The sequence below is a fragment of the Carya illinoinensis genome, chromosome 3, assembly GCF_018687715.1.
Source record: "Carya illinoinensis cultivar Pawnee chromosome 3, C.illinoinensisPawnee_v1, whole genome shotgun sequence".
NCBI lineage: Eukaryota > Viridiplantae > Streptophyta > Magnoliopsida > Fagales > Juglandaceae > Carya > Carya illinoinensis.
Window position 1 is genome coordinate 26,846,981 of NC_056754.1, and position 19,041 is coordinate 26,866,021.

A 19,041-nucleotide genomic window follows, 5' to 3' on the forward strand; every position below is an offset into this window, starting at 1 on the left:
CTTATTAACCATTTTTCATCTAAAACTAATAATAATGTCATGAAATGATTAAAATATGTTGGTTCTAAATATATGAAATATGCAATATTTCAGCTCAATCAACAAGCATAACGACAATGATGTGTTTCTTGATTCCTCTTCATTTAAGTTTGAAATCTATAGCCTCCACTAAGCTGCAAATTTATCATAAGAAAAAAAGCAAATTAGGCATATAACAGACACCAAATGAGACAAATAAAGAAATAAATATTTTCATTTTGTTCAAACATTTCTAGCATTTCCAAATCTTCCATATCTGTCTAAAAAAAAAGATTGGGTATTTGAGAATGGGAATCATGGGTAACAAACCTTGCATTGGACTCCAAATGCTTAAAAGCAGTATATGGATAGTGAACGAAGAAGGAAAAAGAAAAACTTATCCAAAAAAGCCATATCTGAGGAAAAATTAAGGAAAGAAAAGAAAGAGATAAGAAAAGAAAAAATGGAAGAAAAAAAAAAAAGATGAAGGTCTACTTCAGCTTTATAATGATCTTTTTTTCTTTCTTTGGCATTTTTTTTTTTTTTTATGGTTTTTGTCCTTTTTGTTTTTTTTTTTATTTCACATAAACTCTCCCGATTACCTCCCGCTTGCATGTCCCGTTTGTACCTAGCAAAATTGTACAAGAATAACACGTTATCTATCTGAAAATTTAAGAACAAGTTTCTTTCGTCCCCTTAAATTTCACTTTAGTTTCATAGCACCTACGTGTGCCTATATTAAGTGTCTGTTTGATAACATAATTATTTTATAGTTTATTTAGATATTTTTTCTCAAATATTACTTAAATGTAAAATATTTTTAATTTCAAATTTTTAACTTTTTAATTTAATCATAACGATTTTTCTAAATTCTAAACAAAATATAAAAAAATAATAATTTTACTTTTTAAATTTTAAAATAAAAATAATACTAAAAAATTATATTCAAACTATTTTTTAACGTTATATTATTTTTATTTAATTTTTTCTCTATTAATTTTTAAAACTCAATAAAAATATCTTAACTTAAATCATTTCACTATTATTTAAAGATATATTATGATATTCTAAATATTTAAACGGGCCCTAAAACGCCCAATGTTGGGCCGGAACTAATACGTGGGCTTCACCACAATGGCCTATTAACATTCTTAAACCCTTTCATTCCGAACACCGCAATTATCGTTAGGGTTGGAAGTTCAACTCTCTCTCGACCTAATGCATGAAGCTGTTTCGCTCAAATCCATGGCGCGGCTATGCCATTTCGAGGGTTTTCGGTGCTTTCTTCTGTCATACCAAAACCATAGCGAGGTCTGCGCCCCAAACCGAGTCTCTCTACCATCGCATTTCGCGGGCCGGTGATCCTAGGGTTCCGATCGTCCGAGTGATCGACCAGTGGCTCGAAGAAGGACGAGACGTCCAGAATTCAGAGCTTCATAGATTTATCAAGCAGCTTCGCAAATATCGTCGCTACAATCAAGCTTTACAGGTATCAATTCCCTTCAAACTTATATGCATTGTTGAGTGCCCGTGTGTGTGGATTTGTGTGTATTATGTGCTATTGATATGGGTGTTCACTTTGGTTAAAGCTTTTAAGGCTGCGAATGGTCTATTGATTGTCTGATAGATGACGATGAGTTCATCTGAATTGTATTGGTATATTTGTGGTAGAAGTAAATTTGAACCTGAAAGCGTGCATAAATTTACTGGATGTTTTATACGGTGCACTCAATGTGTCCGAGCCTGCTCCAAGAACAGAAGACCGTTTTGGTTCTAAGATATTTGATTCCGCCAGTCTGCTATCTCAGTCATGATTTTCCTATCCCCAGGGGGAAAAAGCCCTTCCATTTTTTGCCAGTTGTGGGCGAGGTATTCGAACCCCCACCCCCAATACACGCTCCTTAATCCTCTGAGCTACAGGCCCTACCCATCTCTTCTATATCTGTTCCCGGGAGTACCCTAAAAAAAGAACTGATCTTCTCCCCAACCGTTTCGGGTTAAGATGTGGTAGTGCTCAGTAGGTTTACAAGGTAACTAATGGCCACTTATGGTTCTTGGCGCCTATTGTTTTCAACTTTAGAGGATGGTTGCACGAGGTAGAATCCTCTTTTGGAGGTATGTTTTCATGTGGAGTTTTTAAACAGTTTCCCAAGTTGTGGCAAAATCAAGAATCCTGATGCGGTAATTGTTTGATATCATAAAGAAGAGATATCAAGTGACATGCGATACTTGAGTTTGTTTAGAACGAAAAAAAAAAAAAACAAATTTAAAAAGAAAATTTTAAATAAAAAAACAAAAAGTGGAATCAATCATACATGACACAAAATTTACATGGTTCCACAATGTTCCTACATCCATGAAGCTACAAAGGATTTGATTTCAGATGATAATCAATGGTATAGTGCGGCAGCCTTTGGAATAATGCAATATGTAGCAAACCTTAATCAGTGGTTTGGGTCGGTTCAAGAGCCAAAAGGGTCAAAAACTTGAAAATCCACCAAAAACCGCAATGCGTCCTTGTCGGGTCTAGTATCAACCAGGCCACCACAAACAGAATCAGGCTCCACACAAAGAAGCTCAACAGAATTTTTATAAAAATAAGAATGCATGGGTAGGGAAAAAAAATGCCTCAGTTATTACTTTTTATTTTTATTTTTATAAGCATCCTTAGTTAACTTCTATCCAACTGTAGTTGTCCCCCACCCCCCCCCCCCCCCCCCCCCCCCCCCCCCCCCCAAAAAAAAAAAAAAAAACACAAAAGAAGCCCAACAGAATTTTCATCAAAGTAAGAATGCATGGGTAGGCCCAAAAAAAAAAAAAATGCCTCAGTTATTACCTCTATCCAGGTTTAGTTAACCCCACCCCCAATTACATCCTCAGTCTCGCTACTTGTGAGAACTCTCATAGAATGTTTCTATTATGAAAAGTAATTAATAATGACAAAAGGAGAAAAAAATGGCCTAACTAGCCTAAAATGCAACCATAATAGAACTGAAAATGAATAACCACAGCTTCACTCAAGTGCATGTCAACCAAACTTTCAAATAGGTCATGGGGACATTTATCGCAATTGCTTGAGTGAAGGTCTAGCAATGGTCAAGCCAGCTTTCTGTTTGAGCTCATGTCGTAAATTTGCTCAAGCTACACTTGAACAAGTCATAAAAAGTATCTGGATTGATAAAACTCAGTAAATTGCAAGAATTTCTCTGTTTAAACTTCTCCATGAAACTGTTGGCAATTTGGTCTACATCATCTCTGCTGCATCTGGAAAGAGAAATGATTAACCTTGGAAATGCTCAACCTTGCTACTGTACTGCTGCACTTTTCAGCTTGGTTTGTCCATTTAGCTGATATTTAGTTGAACTTGTGGTTGATGCCCTTGTTCTCATAGATTCTGTTAGTTGCACTTAGATTTTGTTCTATGTATATGCAGCTTGGTTGTAGGTGTAAGCATAGCTGTGGCAGTGGGGGAGTTATGTGAACTTTCTTTCCATTTTCTGGTTTTTTAGCATGCACACCCCCTTGATATTGAACATGGGTATCCTTTAGCTAATAATAATAATAATAATAATAATAATATAATAATAATTACTTATCAAAAAATAATAATAATATAATAATAATAAAACGAACAAAGGAAGAAACCTGTTTTTCCTTCTTTATACTTCCTATGTACTTGGGTTGCGCCCTTTGCACCTTCAATAAAATTTTGCCTACTTGGAAAAAGAAAAATAGAATTCTGAACAAAGGAAGTGACATGGAACAACTTGGATGTATACTCTCAAGTCTTATTATGACGTTAACCCCGAGTTATTTCATGTCTAAGCCCATACCAAAAACACACATAATCAAGGTTCTGTTTCTATTGATTAATTTGTACCAATGTCTTAATGAATGCTGCATGTAACGTCCCAATGGAAGGCCCAAACCACATGGTCTATACACTAAAAGGACTAGTCAATGATTCAACTGGAGCCTCATTGAAATCTTATAAAGAGCAAGAACTTATCCTTCCCAAGCAATGTGAGATCCTATACACCACCTATCCCCAATCTTATCATATGGGGTATCACAATCTACCCCCCTTAAATTCTCGACATCTTCATTGGGTCTGTCTGTTGTAGGTGGTACGGCTCAAGTCCCACATTTCTGGGATCCCACATTGCTTGGGAAGAATAAGTTCTTGCTCTTTATAAGGTTCCAATTGTATCATTGACTAGTCATTTTAGAATATAGACCATGTGGTATGGATCTTCCATTAGGGCATTACAAATGGTATCAGAGTCTACCCTAACCAGAAATGTGGGACTTGAGCCATGCCACCTATAACAGATAGGCCCGACGAGGACATTGGGAATTTAAGGGGGGTAGATTGTGATACCCCCATATGATAAGATTGAGGATAGGTGGTGTATGGGATCCTACATTACTTGGGAACAAGAAGTTCTTGCTCCTTATAAGGTTCCAATGAGACTCCAATTATATCATTGACTAGTCCTTTTAGAGTATAGGCCATGTGGTTTGGGCCGTCCATTGGAGCATTACACTGCATGATAACTCTTGTTCCTTCTCCAATTATTGTCTCTCATATTTTTTATACTTGAATCTTATGTTTGGGAAAATTACCTCTCACTTGGATAATTCTAGCATTGGTTTTTATGGTTGAAACTTGGTTTCCCTTTTGGTTGAAACATTGGCCAGGGTGTGATTACAGGGAAGTTGTTTTGACTTTTGAGAAATTGTATTGGAGAGTATTGCACTTAAACTATCCTTGTTTACCGCAATGGTAATGTGACCATAATCTTCATATTAATGCTGCTGGATCTTGTTTTGTATCAGATATCTGAATGGTTGGGTGAGCAAAGGAACCATGACCTATCCCCTGGAGACATTGCTATTCGGCTAGATTTGATCTCAAAAGTTCATGGCCTAGAAGAAGCAGAGAAGTATTTTGATAGCATCCCTGACACTTCAAGAATCACCATCCACGTATATGGTGCTCTGTTAAACTGCTATGCAGAACATAAATCTTTAGATAAAGCAGAGGCCACCATGCAGAAGATGAGGGAGCTAGGTTTTCTGAAAACATCTCTGTCTTATAACGTTATGTTAAAACTCTATTCTCAGATGGGTAAAACTGAGAAACTAGACAGTGTAATGCAAGAGATGGAAAAGAAGGGCATTGATAGGAATATGTTCACATTTAACATTAGGTTGAATGCTTATGCAGCCACCTCTGACATTGAGGGAATAGAGAAGCTTTTAATGAAGATGGAAGCCGATCCTGAAATCACCATCAACTGGAATGCTTATGCTGTTGCAGCAAATGGATACTTGAAAGCTGGCTTACATGAAAAGACGATAGAAATGCTGAAGAAAGCAGAGCAACTCGTTGGCGGTAAAACAAGGAAGTTTGCTTATGAAACATTCCTCACTTTATACGCGGCTGTTCAGAATAAAGCGGAGGTGTATCGTATTTGGACTATGTATGGAGGGATGGGGAAAGTCTGGAACTCGGGCTATCTTTGTATGATAAGCTCGTTAGTAAAGCTGGATGACTTGGATGGTGCTGAGAAGATCCTGGAGGAGTGGGAATCTGTATCTACATTTGTTGACTTTCGGATTCCACGCGTGGTGATCACTGCTTATTGCAAGAAGGGTCTTTTGGGAAAGGCTGAAGCATATATAAACAGGCTTAAGGAGAATGGGACAGAGGTAGACTCGATCACATGGGATCGCCTGGCAAGTGGATATCATGCACATGGTCAGGTGGAGAAGGCAGTGGAGACAATGAAGCAAGCACTGTTGACAGGTCTACCAGGATACAAGCCCAACCGTTTTATTTTGGCTGAATGTCTCGAGTACTTGAAAGAGAGGGGAGATGTAGAAGCGGCAGAGGAGATTTTGAGGTTACTTGGAGTAAATTGTCTTTTTTCAACTGGTATTTGTGAAAAATTACGAAGTTATATTCATGTTGAAAGTCCATCTGGTAAAAAGGCATTTGATCATTTGAAAGAAGATGATCAAATGGAAGGGGATGATCAGGTTCTGGATGGTGAGACTTCCGGAGTAATGGACCTCAAATCTGACTGTGGCAGCTGAATTATATGTAAAGCTTCAAGAAGCATTGAATTGTATTTCCAAAAAATGGTGCATTGTCTTCTCTAAATACCCATAGAGGCGCCAGTCTTCTTCTGCATCTCACTTTCATTTTTGGCCTTTTAACTTCCTGTAAGCGGCAAGATGTAATTTCAGTCCTAAAATATTGTTGAATTAGCAGACCCTCCGCCCATCTTGCAAGCATCACCACCCTTCTTTTGGTCGTACATAGCCCATTGATGTTTTTCAACCATTACGCAACAACGTCCTTTACATCCACAGAGAGAAATGAAATTATAACCTGGATACCTGGTGGCTGGAGGCCCGATCTGGCCACCCACGGGGTGGCCCCATCTCGGTCACAGGTGGCTGCTAGAATATGGCCAACGCACGTGTCCTAGTTCTGATTATCCTGCAGTAACTTGGCCATCTGAGGCTGATAGCTGTAGTCACCATGGGTGGCTGTTATTTTTTAAAATTTAAAAATCAGTTTTTTGTTAGTTAAATATATTTATTATTTTTATAACAATCATTAGTTTTTTTAAAAAATAACTTGTCATGTGGCATTCTATGACTCATCTGCGTTGTTTACGTGGATCGAAAAATGGATGGAGGGTCCTTTTTTAATAAACACGTAATATAGGATGTTACTGTTAAAAAAAAGGCACAAGTAGCACGTCAAAATATGTCAAAGTACAGGAATGTCCCATCAAAATTTTCTAAAATGATGGAAGAGTTAAAAATAGGAAAGTCAAAAAAAAAATAAGTAATGCGAAATCACTTAGATAAAAATATTTTTTTTTTCCAATTTTAATGTAAAAAAATCTATGAGTTTACTGTAATAATAAAGACAGTACAAGAAAATGTTATGCGTAATTTATGACTTACATATACCTAAAAATAATGGTCTATGGTCCTTAGCTTCTAAAATACTCTAAGTTCGAGTTCCAAGATGAATATTTAATTCCTTTATTGACTCGAGCAGGAGCTAGGCCAAACTCAAAGCTTAGTTAATATCAATCAAGCCAATCAAGCCAAGTTCCAACAGGAACTCAAATCAAGCTCAAGCTCGACCTGAACTGAAATCACTACAAATATTGTTAATGAAGCCAAGCTCGAACATTCATTATTCGATTCAGCTCGACTCAATTACAGCGTTGATCGTCTTACGGCATGCGTGCCCACAAAGTTGATTAGGTTGTGAATCCAATTTATCTAACATGATTACTAAGATGATGTCGGTGGATGTCTGATGCGTGTTTTGTTATGTTATAATATCCCAACACAAGCTTAAAAGAAAAGGCAGGGAACACAAACAAAGTTGTCAAAAAGGTGCAAAAGAGGTGTCTTGGACGCTTCATGAGTTAAAAAGGGAGAAACAGTGGCCAATGTGAACAAGAGCAATATGATGAATGCGAGTTTTCACATGGAGAATCAGCTGGGGCAATCCCTTTTCACTAAACTCCAAAGGAAAAGGCGTGTTAAAGGTTAGAATTTATTTATTTTTTGTTTTACTTTTTTCCGTTTGATTACATATAAAATGAGATGAGATAAGATGAGATATTTTTTAAAAAATTAAATAAAATATTATTATAATATAATTTTTTAATATTAATATTATTTTGAAATTTAAAAAAATTAAATTATTTATTTATTTTGTATAAAAATTTATAAAAATTATAATAATAAAATACGATGAAACGAGAGAAGATAGTTTCGATAAATAAATGGATTTCACGTATAATGATGAGTTTGGATTGGAAAGGTTTTAGCTATTGAAGTAGCGACCCTACCTACTTTACACCCTTTTACTTTTCTCCACCAAAAGTTGGTTCACCAATCATCTTTTTTTTTCCTGTGCACTCAATTATCCATAGGATCTAAGAAAAGAGAAATATACAACCAACTCACAACTTTGTAATAAAATAATTATTTTTGAACTCAATCACAATGTGAAATCTTCTACACTGTTAAAAATAAATAAAAAAGAAAAAAGAGCAAAAAATAAATTAATGAACAAGGAATCCAAACCATGAGACATAAAATGGAATTTTGGGACAAAGAAAGTACAATTTTCCAAGGGTTGGTTGGTACAGACAGTTTTTTATTATTTAGTCTCATCTGTGCTTTAGGTGTAGGATATGAAACAGACAACAGCAGTAAGATTCTGCTTCGTGACAAAGAAATCCAGTATGATAGATTTTCACTTCTCTTTATATGTGGCTGGAAAGTATACATTGAAATGATGAAGCAAAAAACAATCTTCCTTCCTGTATACTCACTTTGACGTATGTGGACATTACTTCTGTGAACCAAAGCCCGAAATCACTAACAATATTTTACTTCTGCCATTATTCTTTATCTGCATCAACCAAACTTGAGACGAGTCAAAATTCCAAATCCAAACCCCACCAGCTAGCTACATGCCAACGTCCTCTGCTAGCTAATGTGTGAGCAATGCTTTACAATCACCATTAAACAGACGGAACATCAACAATGAAATGTGTTTTACTGAGTAGATGAGAAAATATTCTACAAGTTTCTGGACTAGAAAAGATAGGTTAGAAATACTGGATACTTAAGAACTTGAGTTTCAAGATCTATACAGATATAGGATCAGAAAAGTTTGCTCGAGATGCAATAATTATCAAGAACGGTATAAAAAACCAGCAACAATAGTACCTTGCAAGTTTGAAAGATGATTTTAATTGAAATGGAGATCAGGATCATGTTCCGATCAATCAAGATGGACGAGTAAAACCATGAAATTTGGAGTAGGTACCCGTTTGATAACTTTCTCATCCCATCCAGCACTAGTTCTAGATGGAGACGTTGCTAGAGATCAGGGGCCCCCGTGATCAGACAGTTCGTCAAAAGGTACTCCAATTGTTAATTATTATGTTAACCCCAATTAAGTTGTGCGTATTTAATTGCATGAATGTCGCTTCTCTTGACAGATTCCTCCCTACAATGTGAACAGGTGCCACAATGCATGTAGAAAGTTAATGGCCTCTGGTGTCTGGTGATTAACTTTCTCGTCGTGATTATAGCCTATAGGTGCATGCTTCTTGTGTGTTACATTGTCACATACCATAAAAATGCAAAAGGCAAAACCCATATTAATAAATAAGCCGAAAGTTTCTTATCCCACTTCGCATGTACGTAATTGGTGCGTGCCTTTATCCTCCCTCACGTCTGCATTCCTACACTAGTACACGTACAACTTGCATCTTTTATTAAATAAATGTTAGAATATTGTTACATCATCGTAAATCATATCGGCAAATGGATACAGATATTGAGAGGCTACCTGCCAATCCAAGCTTTTAATACAAACTGCCATATTCATCATTTCATCATATATATGTATATAGGTGTCATGTCACATCGTCTTGGTGGGACTTTAGGTGAGATTTAATTAATTTCTGCTGGCCTAGCTCAACAATTTTTTTTTTTTTTTCCGCATTAATAGATAGGTCCCCGGCCTCCTCAAAATGTTAATTATTGTCACTTTATAATTATTTACTTATGTATTTATACTACAAGCACTTAGAGTGAGTTTGCGTGTGTAGAATCGAATTTTAAGAGGGGAAACCAAAAGAAAACAAGGATACATGGGGGTAAAGTACTACCACGTGAAATCCTACTGCTTGCTTGAAACCCTCACGGAATGGTTGGAAAATTTTGTGTCAAACAAACAAATTACACGCATTGTTGTTGATACATATTATTCTGTTCATGAAATGGACTGATCAACGATTCAGCAGTGATGTCTTTTTGCTGCTGCCTCCTTTTATCTTTGGGTAAATATTTTGGCTACTTCCCAATACTGCCTGAGCTAGAGCAGTCAAAAGTAATTAATATATATTTATATATATTCAAATTGACCTCCTTTCTGGGAAGGTTCCCGGCCTGCAGTGCCACCCCCTCCACCATCACTGTGGCCGCCACCAGGTCCACCACCCTGGCCCGTCTTAACCAATTTCTCACTGCAAAAACGTGAAGGACAGCAGAGAATGATGATCACGACAATTTGCCCATGACGATGATAATGATGGCTTTGCTTTGTAAAGGGTCTCTTTGGATACCAATTAGGTACTCCTCTCAATTCGTTCAAATCATAGACTAGTTTGCTTTGAAATTTGCTCACCTCTTGAAGAAAGCACATGACGAAGACTTTATGCTAACTATTTTTGTCTCAGTTGGTGATGAGTCTTTATTATCTGTTTAAAAACATTTTACATTTCGGGTAATAACCATTTCTTCGATGGCGTTTGTAGGGACTCAGCAGAAAATGTTGTCTATGAGCCATAAAGATTCTAATAAAACCATCCACATACTAATTAATTAGTTCAACTAAATAAGGATTGCTTGTGAGCACAGCATTAGCCCCATGCCTGCCTACAATTAACAATACCAAATTAATTCAAAGTGAAGTCAAGCACGGAAATGACTTCTGGAATTTCACTTATTCACGTGAAAATACGTCTCCTCTTAAATGAGTCGGGATTGTCCTAGTGGGTTAGAGAAATTTCTACGGAACATTTCACACGATCATGCATAGTATTATCTCGGCTACCACGAGTCATGAACTTGGGCAAAAGTACACACACCCCCAGTTAGGATTCAAGGATTTGGTTCCATTTTGACACGCACCAAAGAGCTATATATATATATATCATGAAGCTAAAAATAAGACTCAATTACATATAATTGCAGCTCTAGAAGTGCAATATCCCTAACATGATCTAGTACATCCGGCCGAGTAAGCATATCGAGCATTTTGCATACTCGTAATATTTTTTTTTTACATGTATACAATGAGGAAGAAAGAGATTCAGAATGTGAGAAGACACAAAGTTAGGCAACAGAAGAGGAAAAAACAGATTCTGCTGAGCGACTTATCAGCCTGCATTACATGCCTTCTGACTCTTGGACTATTGCTCCCTGCAAGATGGTATGAATTTGGATATGTATATAAATTTGTTAAGGTGTTTCCGAACACCCTTGCATACACCATTTCTCCAAACACACCAACACGAGAATCGAATGTATTCATCACTGTACCAGCTCGGTTAAACACCGATGAAGGGTAATGGCCTGGGTTGGGGTGGTATTGCTGTGCTTGATATGAATAACTGTCATCATAATATTGCTCTGCTTGGTATGGGCTAGTTGTGTTAGTTGATCTTGGTAAGTCAACTCCACAACCAGGACCAAGAGGTCTTCGAGGTATAACTATACCAAGATGCGCCTTATTGCCTTTAGAACGCTTTGTGGTTTGGCCCTTGCCATAGAGTGGGACTAGGGATGTTTGAGAAATTTCAGCTTTGCATACAGGACAGTGCTGGTCTTGGTCTTCATCAGATACTCTCTGGAAATGAAGCCATTTGTAAATGCAGGGCCAGCAATACAGGTGACCACATAGTGTGACAACTGGATCTTGCACAGTCTCTAGACAGATGTTACAATCAAAGCCACCGGAGGAATTATTCTCAGAGTCAGGGATTGCATCCGAGACAGATTTCCACTTTTCTAAGGAAGGCTTTTCCTCTCCAAAGGAGTCATTTTGAGATACGGCCTCCTCAAAGAACTCCATGTCCATTTATCGGTTGCTAAATACGTTTTCCTTCGATGCTTAAATCTGAAACATAAGAAAAAACAAGGTTAGACTCATGCGAATCTAAACTGCAGCTCAAAAGCATGTCTAACAAAGTAGGTTCCCTCAATTCAAAGGGAAAAGAAAATATAAACAAAGGCAAAAGAAAAACATATCTCAATCAATCTCCCTATGGATATTTAACGTATAATAATTTCAAGAAGCTGAAAATCCTATCCAGGATTCTCTGGAATCATCAGACCTCACTAACAGTGTAGACTTGTGTTTTTTTCTTTCTTTTTATCATTATTTTTTTGCGGAGAAAGATGCAGGAGACAGACAATTGTGTGCAATGATACATCTACTGTACAACCACCAACTCTTCTTTATTATGGACCTGCATATTGGTTACAATTAACATCAGAAAGGGTCCAATGGCTAAAAAATACAGCATTTGGTCCCATCCCACCCAAAGAACAACTTGGAATGAATAATGAATACGTGAGGCCATCCACAAGAAAAGAATACATGAGGCCGCACTAACTTATACCCAATAAAAACTACAATTAATTACGTATAACGAGAAGTTGCATAGAGCCGCTGTACTGGAGATTGAGACACAGAAGTATCGTGGTTGGTTCTTCAAGAAATAATCAGTAAAGATATTACACCACTCGAGGAAATTCAATGGAAGATGGTCTTCTACAAAGCTTCTTTACAGGTTCAACCAAGCTTTAAATAAAATAAAATATCAAAAGACTGATGATATCCAAAAGTCGTAAATGGTATTGATCAATTTTTTTGGAAAATTTTGGAAAAAATATTATTTGTGTTTTTTTTCCTTTTATTGTGGTTAATTAAGACAACATGACAATTTTTGGCAGGTGGGAATTGGGTAAACATGAAATTATCTAACCAATTTACAAGACTTAAACCTAAAGGTGCTCAACTCCCATCCACCTACCTTTCCCATTTCAAATTTCAATAAATAGAGTACCTAACAGAAACAAAATTCCAACGCTTGACATCATTTTGACTTGCAAATCCAAAACTATGAAGCAGAAACTCCTTGAGAAACTAAAGGCCGAAATTGGAAACCATAAAATTAGCTTAGAAAACGAAGATTCATCAGCCAACACAACTTTTCAGTTTACAATACATACATCTATCATACCTCGTCTGATTCTATCCCTATTAAACATTCAGTTTTAAAGCAAGTCGGGACGAAATAACACTAACAGAAATTATTTAGAACGTCTGGAGACTTATATCATTATTCATACTCTTCCTGTGCTGCACTCATATATATTTATATGTGAGCAGAAGATATGAACCACCATAAAAGCATCAAACTCCCCCTTACATATATAAAAACGAACCGGACAATTTTAATATTGCATTTAAACTACTCTTTGGAAGGTAAGCAACCATAGTCTTAAAGCAGACTACAGAGTTTTGTGAAAGCTGTGTTGGATCGAGATTAATGAAAAACGCCGAAATTTCACCCATTTTATACCAGCTAAATGAGCTCTTTAAATCATCGAAAAGGAAAAAGAAATCAGCTAAGAGACGAAACAAAACAGAAAACAACAGAAACCCAGATAGCAAAATCTGATTTTTCTTTTGCTAGCCCTCCAAAAAAACCCAGGTCCCTTTCGGTCAGAAATATTTCCAGGGAAAACAGTTAGGAGACGGCCTTTTCTTTCTTTCTTTCTTTCTTTCATTCGTCGCCTTTCAAGAGCCAGCAGTAAAGTTATATCATAACCAGGAAACTAATTGGAGTATGTCATCCCCGAGAAAACATTTGTTCATAGACAGAGTCCAATCCCAACGATGCCAGAGATGGATCTAACCCCCATAGATTCTTAATCAATATATGTGGCTTGAGACTCTAAACGCACAGAGAAGAGAGAGATACAGAGATTGTGAAACGTACCAAAAAGGTTAGATTTGATATGTCTCTGAAACTTGTTGGCAATGGCGAATCAAACAGAGGCGTGAGATGGGGTATTGGGAAGGAATGGGAGGAGAGGGTAAGATGGAGGAATTTGCGTTGAGGTATTTATAGACGGAAGAAAGAAAGAGGTCTCTTTCTTTTTAACTTTTTGGAGAACGAGGTCTCTTTTTATACGCATAAATGATAAGTAATGAGAGAGAGAGAGAGAGAGAGAGAGAGAGATAGTTCACATTTCACAAAGCGTAGTACTTCAGGATAAACATTAATCCCCCCAAGCACGCGCGCCCTCAGCTCTATCTCTCTCTCTCTCTCTCTCTCTCTACTTTCTTAAGCTGACGTGTTACCCACACGTTGCGCGCCCGTTGGAGGATATTTTGACGGAAAATTTTATATATTATATTACCGTTTTATTTTTATCATATTAAATAAAATACGAGATATTTATTTATTCTTATTATCAAATAATAATAAATACGTATATTATATATAATGAAATGTAAATAAAATGATAATGTGATATATAATATTATATAAAATAAATTTAACAAATGAGATATATTCAAGTAAATTTAAGATATTATTTTTATTTAATTTATTTTATAAATATAACAGTATTATTTTTTTATCTAATGCTCTCTAAAATCTATCACGTTAGTATTTCTCTTGGCATTTCTTGTCTACTATATTTAGAAAAAGGATATATATATAATTATTTTATAATAATTTATATAATTATATTTTAAATGAAGCATATTTTTTAAAATAATTTATAAATATAAAAATAATTTAATATAATACCACTTTATTATTTTATTGGTAGTTTTATGTGAGTATAATGAAATGAAAATATCAGTATTTTCAAAACACGATTCCATTAGTCTTTAATTAGTGTCACGACTCACTTTACATGATACGATACCATATATATTGGACTTATCATATTTTTCCTAATTTTGCTCAAAAGTCAAATCATATTGTTTTGAAGTGATAGTATTAATTATCATTAAATGACAACCAAAGATCACTTGTCTCATTAAAATCTTTGTTCGATCAGTTGCGACTATTATTTTCATCCAAATTGTTTCTAGACTCGACAACATCAATTTGGAGAGGATCTCTCTCCCAGATTTTAATTGAAAAAATTTATTTATTATTATTTTTAGAGAAATACTAAATCCACTAAGAGATGGGTCTCAAACATATGTTCCGATTTTTTTATTTAATAATTAAGAAAATATTTTTTTATGATATTCTGAATTTTTAAAAAGTTATTTAAATATGATAAAAAAAAAAAGTAAAAAAATACAATAAACTCTATAAATTTGGGTTCCGATTCGGTAGCTGTAGAATAACTCTTACGACAATCTCAAGACGGTGAATTTGCATTTTGCAGTCTATTCCGCGTGGAAGGAAAAGTAAGAAATATACGTCCATTTTGCTCCAGCGTCACCGCCAAACTGACTCAGACATTTGTACTTCTTCACTCCTTTACGCATCTTTTATGAAAGCTAGAAAAACATTTACACACACATATATATGGTTAGGCAATAAAAACATTTACACAGAAGAATTTTGGGTGTTCTAGAATTTACACGCGCGTCTTCTTACTCGGAGTTTTCTTTGCCAGCATTAAATGGACTATTGTAATGCACTGTAAACGACCACATCTATACCAATCTTCTAGATTTTCAAAGTAGATTTTTTAATATATACAGTTTATGTTACGGTAAATATAGCCAATCTTCTAGATTTTCAAATTATATTTTTTAATACATAGATTTTCACTTCTTTCTTGTTCCAATGTTGAATAAGATTTTACTCCAAATAGGCGCATTATCTAAATCTACCCAATTGGTTAGTTATGAAATGGTGTAAAAAAGGAGAACAACATTCCCCCCATAATAAATAAATCGTGATGGTTTTATAAATAAAATTGAAAAATTTTAATATATCGTCTGAGTTTATCTTTTCATTTTAATTATTTATGTATTTAATTTTTTTTTAAATTATTTAATGATTAAATAAATGATTTTTAATATATTGATCTATTTTTTTTTAAAAAAATTAAATACATTAAAAAATATAAAAAATAAAATTTATATTAATGGAAACGTCACGCAGTCAAAACTGGGCTACACAGCCTACACTAGTACGATCCAATCAAATTAATGGCGGTATTGGTGAATCGATGCATGAAACGAAAGAGAAAAGGTGGCATTGGAGTAAAGACAAAATTTGACACAATTAATACACGCATAAAACTAGTGCGCCGCCTGAAGGTAACGGTCAAATATACCGTTTGGTTAAAAAAAAAAATTATTTTAAATGTATTATTCTATTTTTTATTATTAAAAAATATATAAATATATTAAAAAAATGTGAAAAAATTAAAAAAAAAAACTTAACACATCTGGAGATAAAGAGTTAGCGGGCACAGTAACCTACTCTTAATAGACGACTGTAGTACTTCAAATTAGAACAAAAACAACAACAGCAGCCGGAGGAATGAGAACGTACGACCACCACAAATTAAAGTTAGATCAGTACCATATGTCTGTATCCTATTAAAAAAAAAACAAAAACAAAAAGTACCGTCTGTAATGTGTTTGCTTATGTGTTTGACTGCTGTCCAAATTTGAATACCTTCCTCCCCAGCTTTTACTGTTGAAACGCACGCCCGTACCGAATTGTTGGGGCCAAACGCTGCCCTTTTTTATCTTTTATTTTTATTATTATTATTTTTTTTAACTCAAATAAAGACTGTCCCTAACAACTTTATGCAATGCACGTTTCGTTTGCATCATCTTCACCAATATCACGTTTTAAATTTGCGATTAAAACAATTAGTTATGCAGCTAAGGTTAAAAGGCGGAAAAATGATAGTTTTATAATATAATCTATCATATCAAATTATTTTAATTTATAAATTTATTGTTATCATAATTTTTTGTGATTAAAGTATCTCTCTTTAATTTTAATACTCAATCACAGTTTCTGCTAATTATTTCAAATGTTTGAATTGACGGAAATGGATAAATTTAGTAAGTGATTGAATAGTTGCCACATATTATATGTAAGAAAAAATCTATTTATTATCTTAATTCTCATCATTTTATAATGTGAAATTAGATGATAGATTTATACGTAAAATATAATAAATAATCTACAATCATTTAATGCCACATCATAAAATGATAAGAGAATATAGAAAATTAAGATGATGAATAGCATTATTGTATATATAAATGCAATAGGTGCAAATAGAGAAGAAACAAGCAGGCTGCATAGACCAGCTTAATTTCATGCCAATATTTATTACTTGTAAGAAAATTTCTTTACAGGGACCATGCATATAGATCTAGCTTCTGGTGATTAATTTCTTTTCATGGACCATAAAGAGTACTTATTAGAAACTTTTCGTGATTAATTAGCTAGGTCTAACTCTTGGTATATAATTTCTTTCAAGGACCATGTAGTGATATTATTGACAAATATATCAATTGTATTGCTTGAAAATAATTCAGTTACTTCATTTTTTTTTTTTTCCATTTATGGTAGATGGGACTCAAATAGAGTGTTAATTACGTAAGTGTTATTTACGAATTACGATCATCAAAGTAGTTCGATTCTCTGTACAACGTGGAAGCATAGAAATCCATTCATGAGGAGATCACATTAAACACTCAGCCTAGCTGGATACCTAACTATTGTCTCTTGCTCTATTTCGAGGAAATGATATTTATAATTTTAGGAGTTGTAAATTTCTTACGCTTTTAAAAAATTTGAATAAATTTGGATTTATATGAAAAATTTATTATTTTAATAATGAATTTCATTCTTTTTTTAAAGTGAATGCATGAAAGATTTGTATGCTCTAAGACTCTATCTTACATTACTCATTTCCACTATAGTTTTTTATTGATATGAAGCCTAATTTAGTTACAATTATGTAAATAATTTACATTATGAGTAAACTGAATACAATGCAAACTCTGAATATCCTCTTTAAAAACAAGTGAGGTCTATATATATTAAAAAAATTAATTTTTTTATGTAAGTCTCATTTTTATTAATTTTTTTAAAAAAGAAAGCGTGGAGCGTGCATATCCTAAAACTATAAATATCATTTCTCTCTACATCCATGTATCAAATGTTGGACACGTGGCACAAAATTGAAATTAGAATTAAACTAAGGGAATTAAGGTGAGGAGTTATTCTACTAACTATTTTTTTTTTCTCAACAAGTATGGGATGTAATTCTTTTAGTGCATGTTTGGAATTACAGTAGAAAATATAATTTATAATTTTAAAACTTATAATTTATAACTTAAATAATAAGTCCTATTATTAAAAAGTTATTTATTGTTTGATAACCATATGTTTAAAACACTTTTTGTTATGTTTGTTTGCAAACAAATTAAAAAAATATGTTATGAGGTAGAATTGACAATTATTTAAATTTTTAAAAATTATGACCATATACTTAAAAGTTTGAAATTATAATTATCTTAAATTTGTAAGGATATTTTTATCTATTGATAATATTTTTAAAATTCGAATTACTTTTCATATTATCTAAAAAAAATAAGTTTGAAAAAAAATAATTTTTTCTCAAATATACTTTTTTACTTATTTAAAATTAAATATACTTTAATATGTAACATACAAATGATTTAATTTTTTTATTAAAAAAATTTTAAAATTATTTAAATACTTTTTAATACGGCACATGAACGCCTAGACAGGCCCTTCAAGAATTATTATTTTTTTTTTAAAAGGTGAATCGTTATATATATTGATTTTGTTGGGAATAACGTGTTTTGTCTTTAAGAACTCACGTGCCAGTCCATGTACATTCACTTTAGCCTCTGAAATAGCGTTGACAGTACATTGCCACGTGTCCTAGACACCAAATTAAATAAATAAAAATACTTTAATTGAGATGGCCGGTTGCATATCTACTTACTTCGTCAGGGTCACGCAATCAACCCTCTAGCAGCGGTAGTCACGCCCCCATCCCCTCTCTTTTAATTTCTATTTTCAATTTAATCACTTTTTACTTTATTATTTCTTATTTAATTTACATTTTTTAAGTTTATAGAAGAGTAATACTAAATATAATTATAAGTTATTCAAGTATCATGTACTCTTCTTAAAAAAATAGAGTTTATCATTTTCATGTGTAAGTGTTTCATATTTTTTCACTCTTCTAAAAAGGAGTGAGGAGTGTTTTTTTATAGTATTTATTAGAAGGTAGTATATGTGTTTTATTAGAAAACACTGGAAAGCGGTGGAAGTATTTGATTTTCTAGAAAGTTAGTCAAGCAGTGATGAAAGAGAATTTAGACAAATTACGAATGCGGTGAAA

The 19,041-nt window shown here is 34.0% G+C and overlaps 2 protein-coding genes and 1 long non-coding RNA gene across 4 annotated transcripts; 1 reads left to right on the plus strand and 2 right to left on the minus strand.

Annotated features, from left to right (window-relative positions):
* Positions 1–1,183: 1,183 nt before the first annotated feature.
* LOC122303987 (pentatricopeptide repeat-containing protein At2g20710, mitochondrial-like) lies at positions 1,184–6,187 on the plus strand. Its single transcript, XM_043115991.1, has 2 exons — positions 1,184–1,507; positions 4,858–6,187. The coding sequence occupies exons 1-2, from the start codon at positions 1,241–1,243 to the stop codon at positions 6,118–6,120; spliced, it is 1,530 nt and encodes a 509-aa protein (XP_042971925.1). The 5' UTR covers positions 1,184–1,240; the 3' UTR covers positions 6,121–6,187.
* A 2,123-nt stretch (positions 6,188–8,310) lies between these two features.
* On the minus strand, positions 8,311–9,893 carry LOC122303989. The gene is made up of 2 exons (XR_006240879.1): positions 8,800–9,893; positions 8,311–8,479 (listed from the first exon to the last, which is right to left on the minus strand). It is a non-coding gene; the product is annotated as an uncharacterized LOC122303989 (long non-coding RNA).
* An 867-nt stretch (positions 9,894–10,760) lies between these two features.
* Positions 10,761–13,829, minus strand: LOC122303988 (E3 ubiquitin-protein ligase RMA1H1-like). 2 transcript variants are annotated; one of them, XM_043115993.1, is made up of 3 exons: positions 13,653–13,829; positions 11,979–12,113; positions 10,761–11,761 (listed from the first exon to the last, which is right to left on the minus strand). In XM_043115993.1, exon 3 carries the CDS (start codon positions 11,720–11,722, stop codon positions 10,955–10,957), a length of 768 nt encoding a protein of 255 aa, XP_042971927.1. In that variant the 5' UTR covers positions 11,723–11,761; positions 11,979–12,113; positions 13,653–13,829; the 3' UTR covers positions 10,761–10,954. The 2 variants fall into 2 exon arrangements, with proteins under 2 accessions (XP_042971927.1, XP_042971926.1); XM_043115992.1 differs by lacking the exon at positions 11,979–12,113.
* Between the last annotated feature and the right edge of the window lie 5,212 nt (positions 13,830–19,041).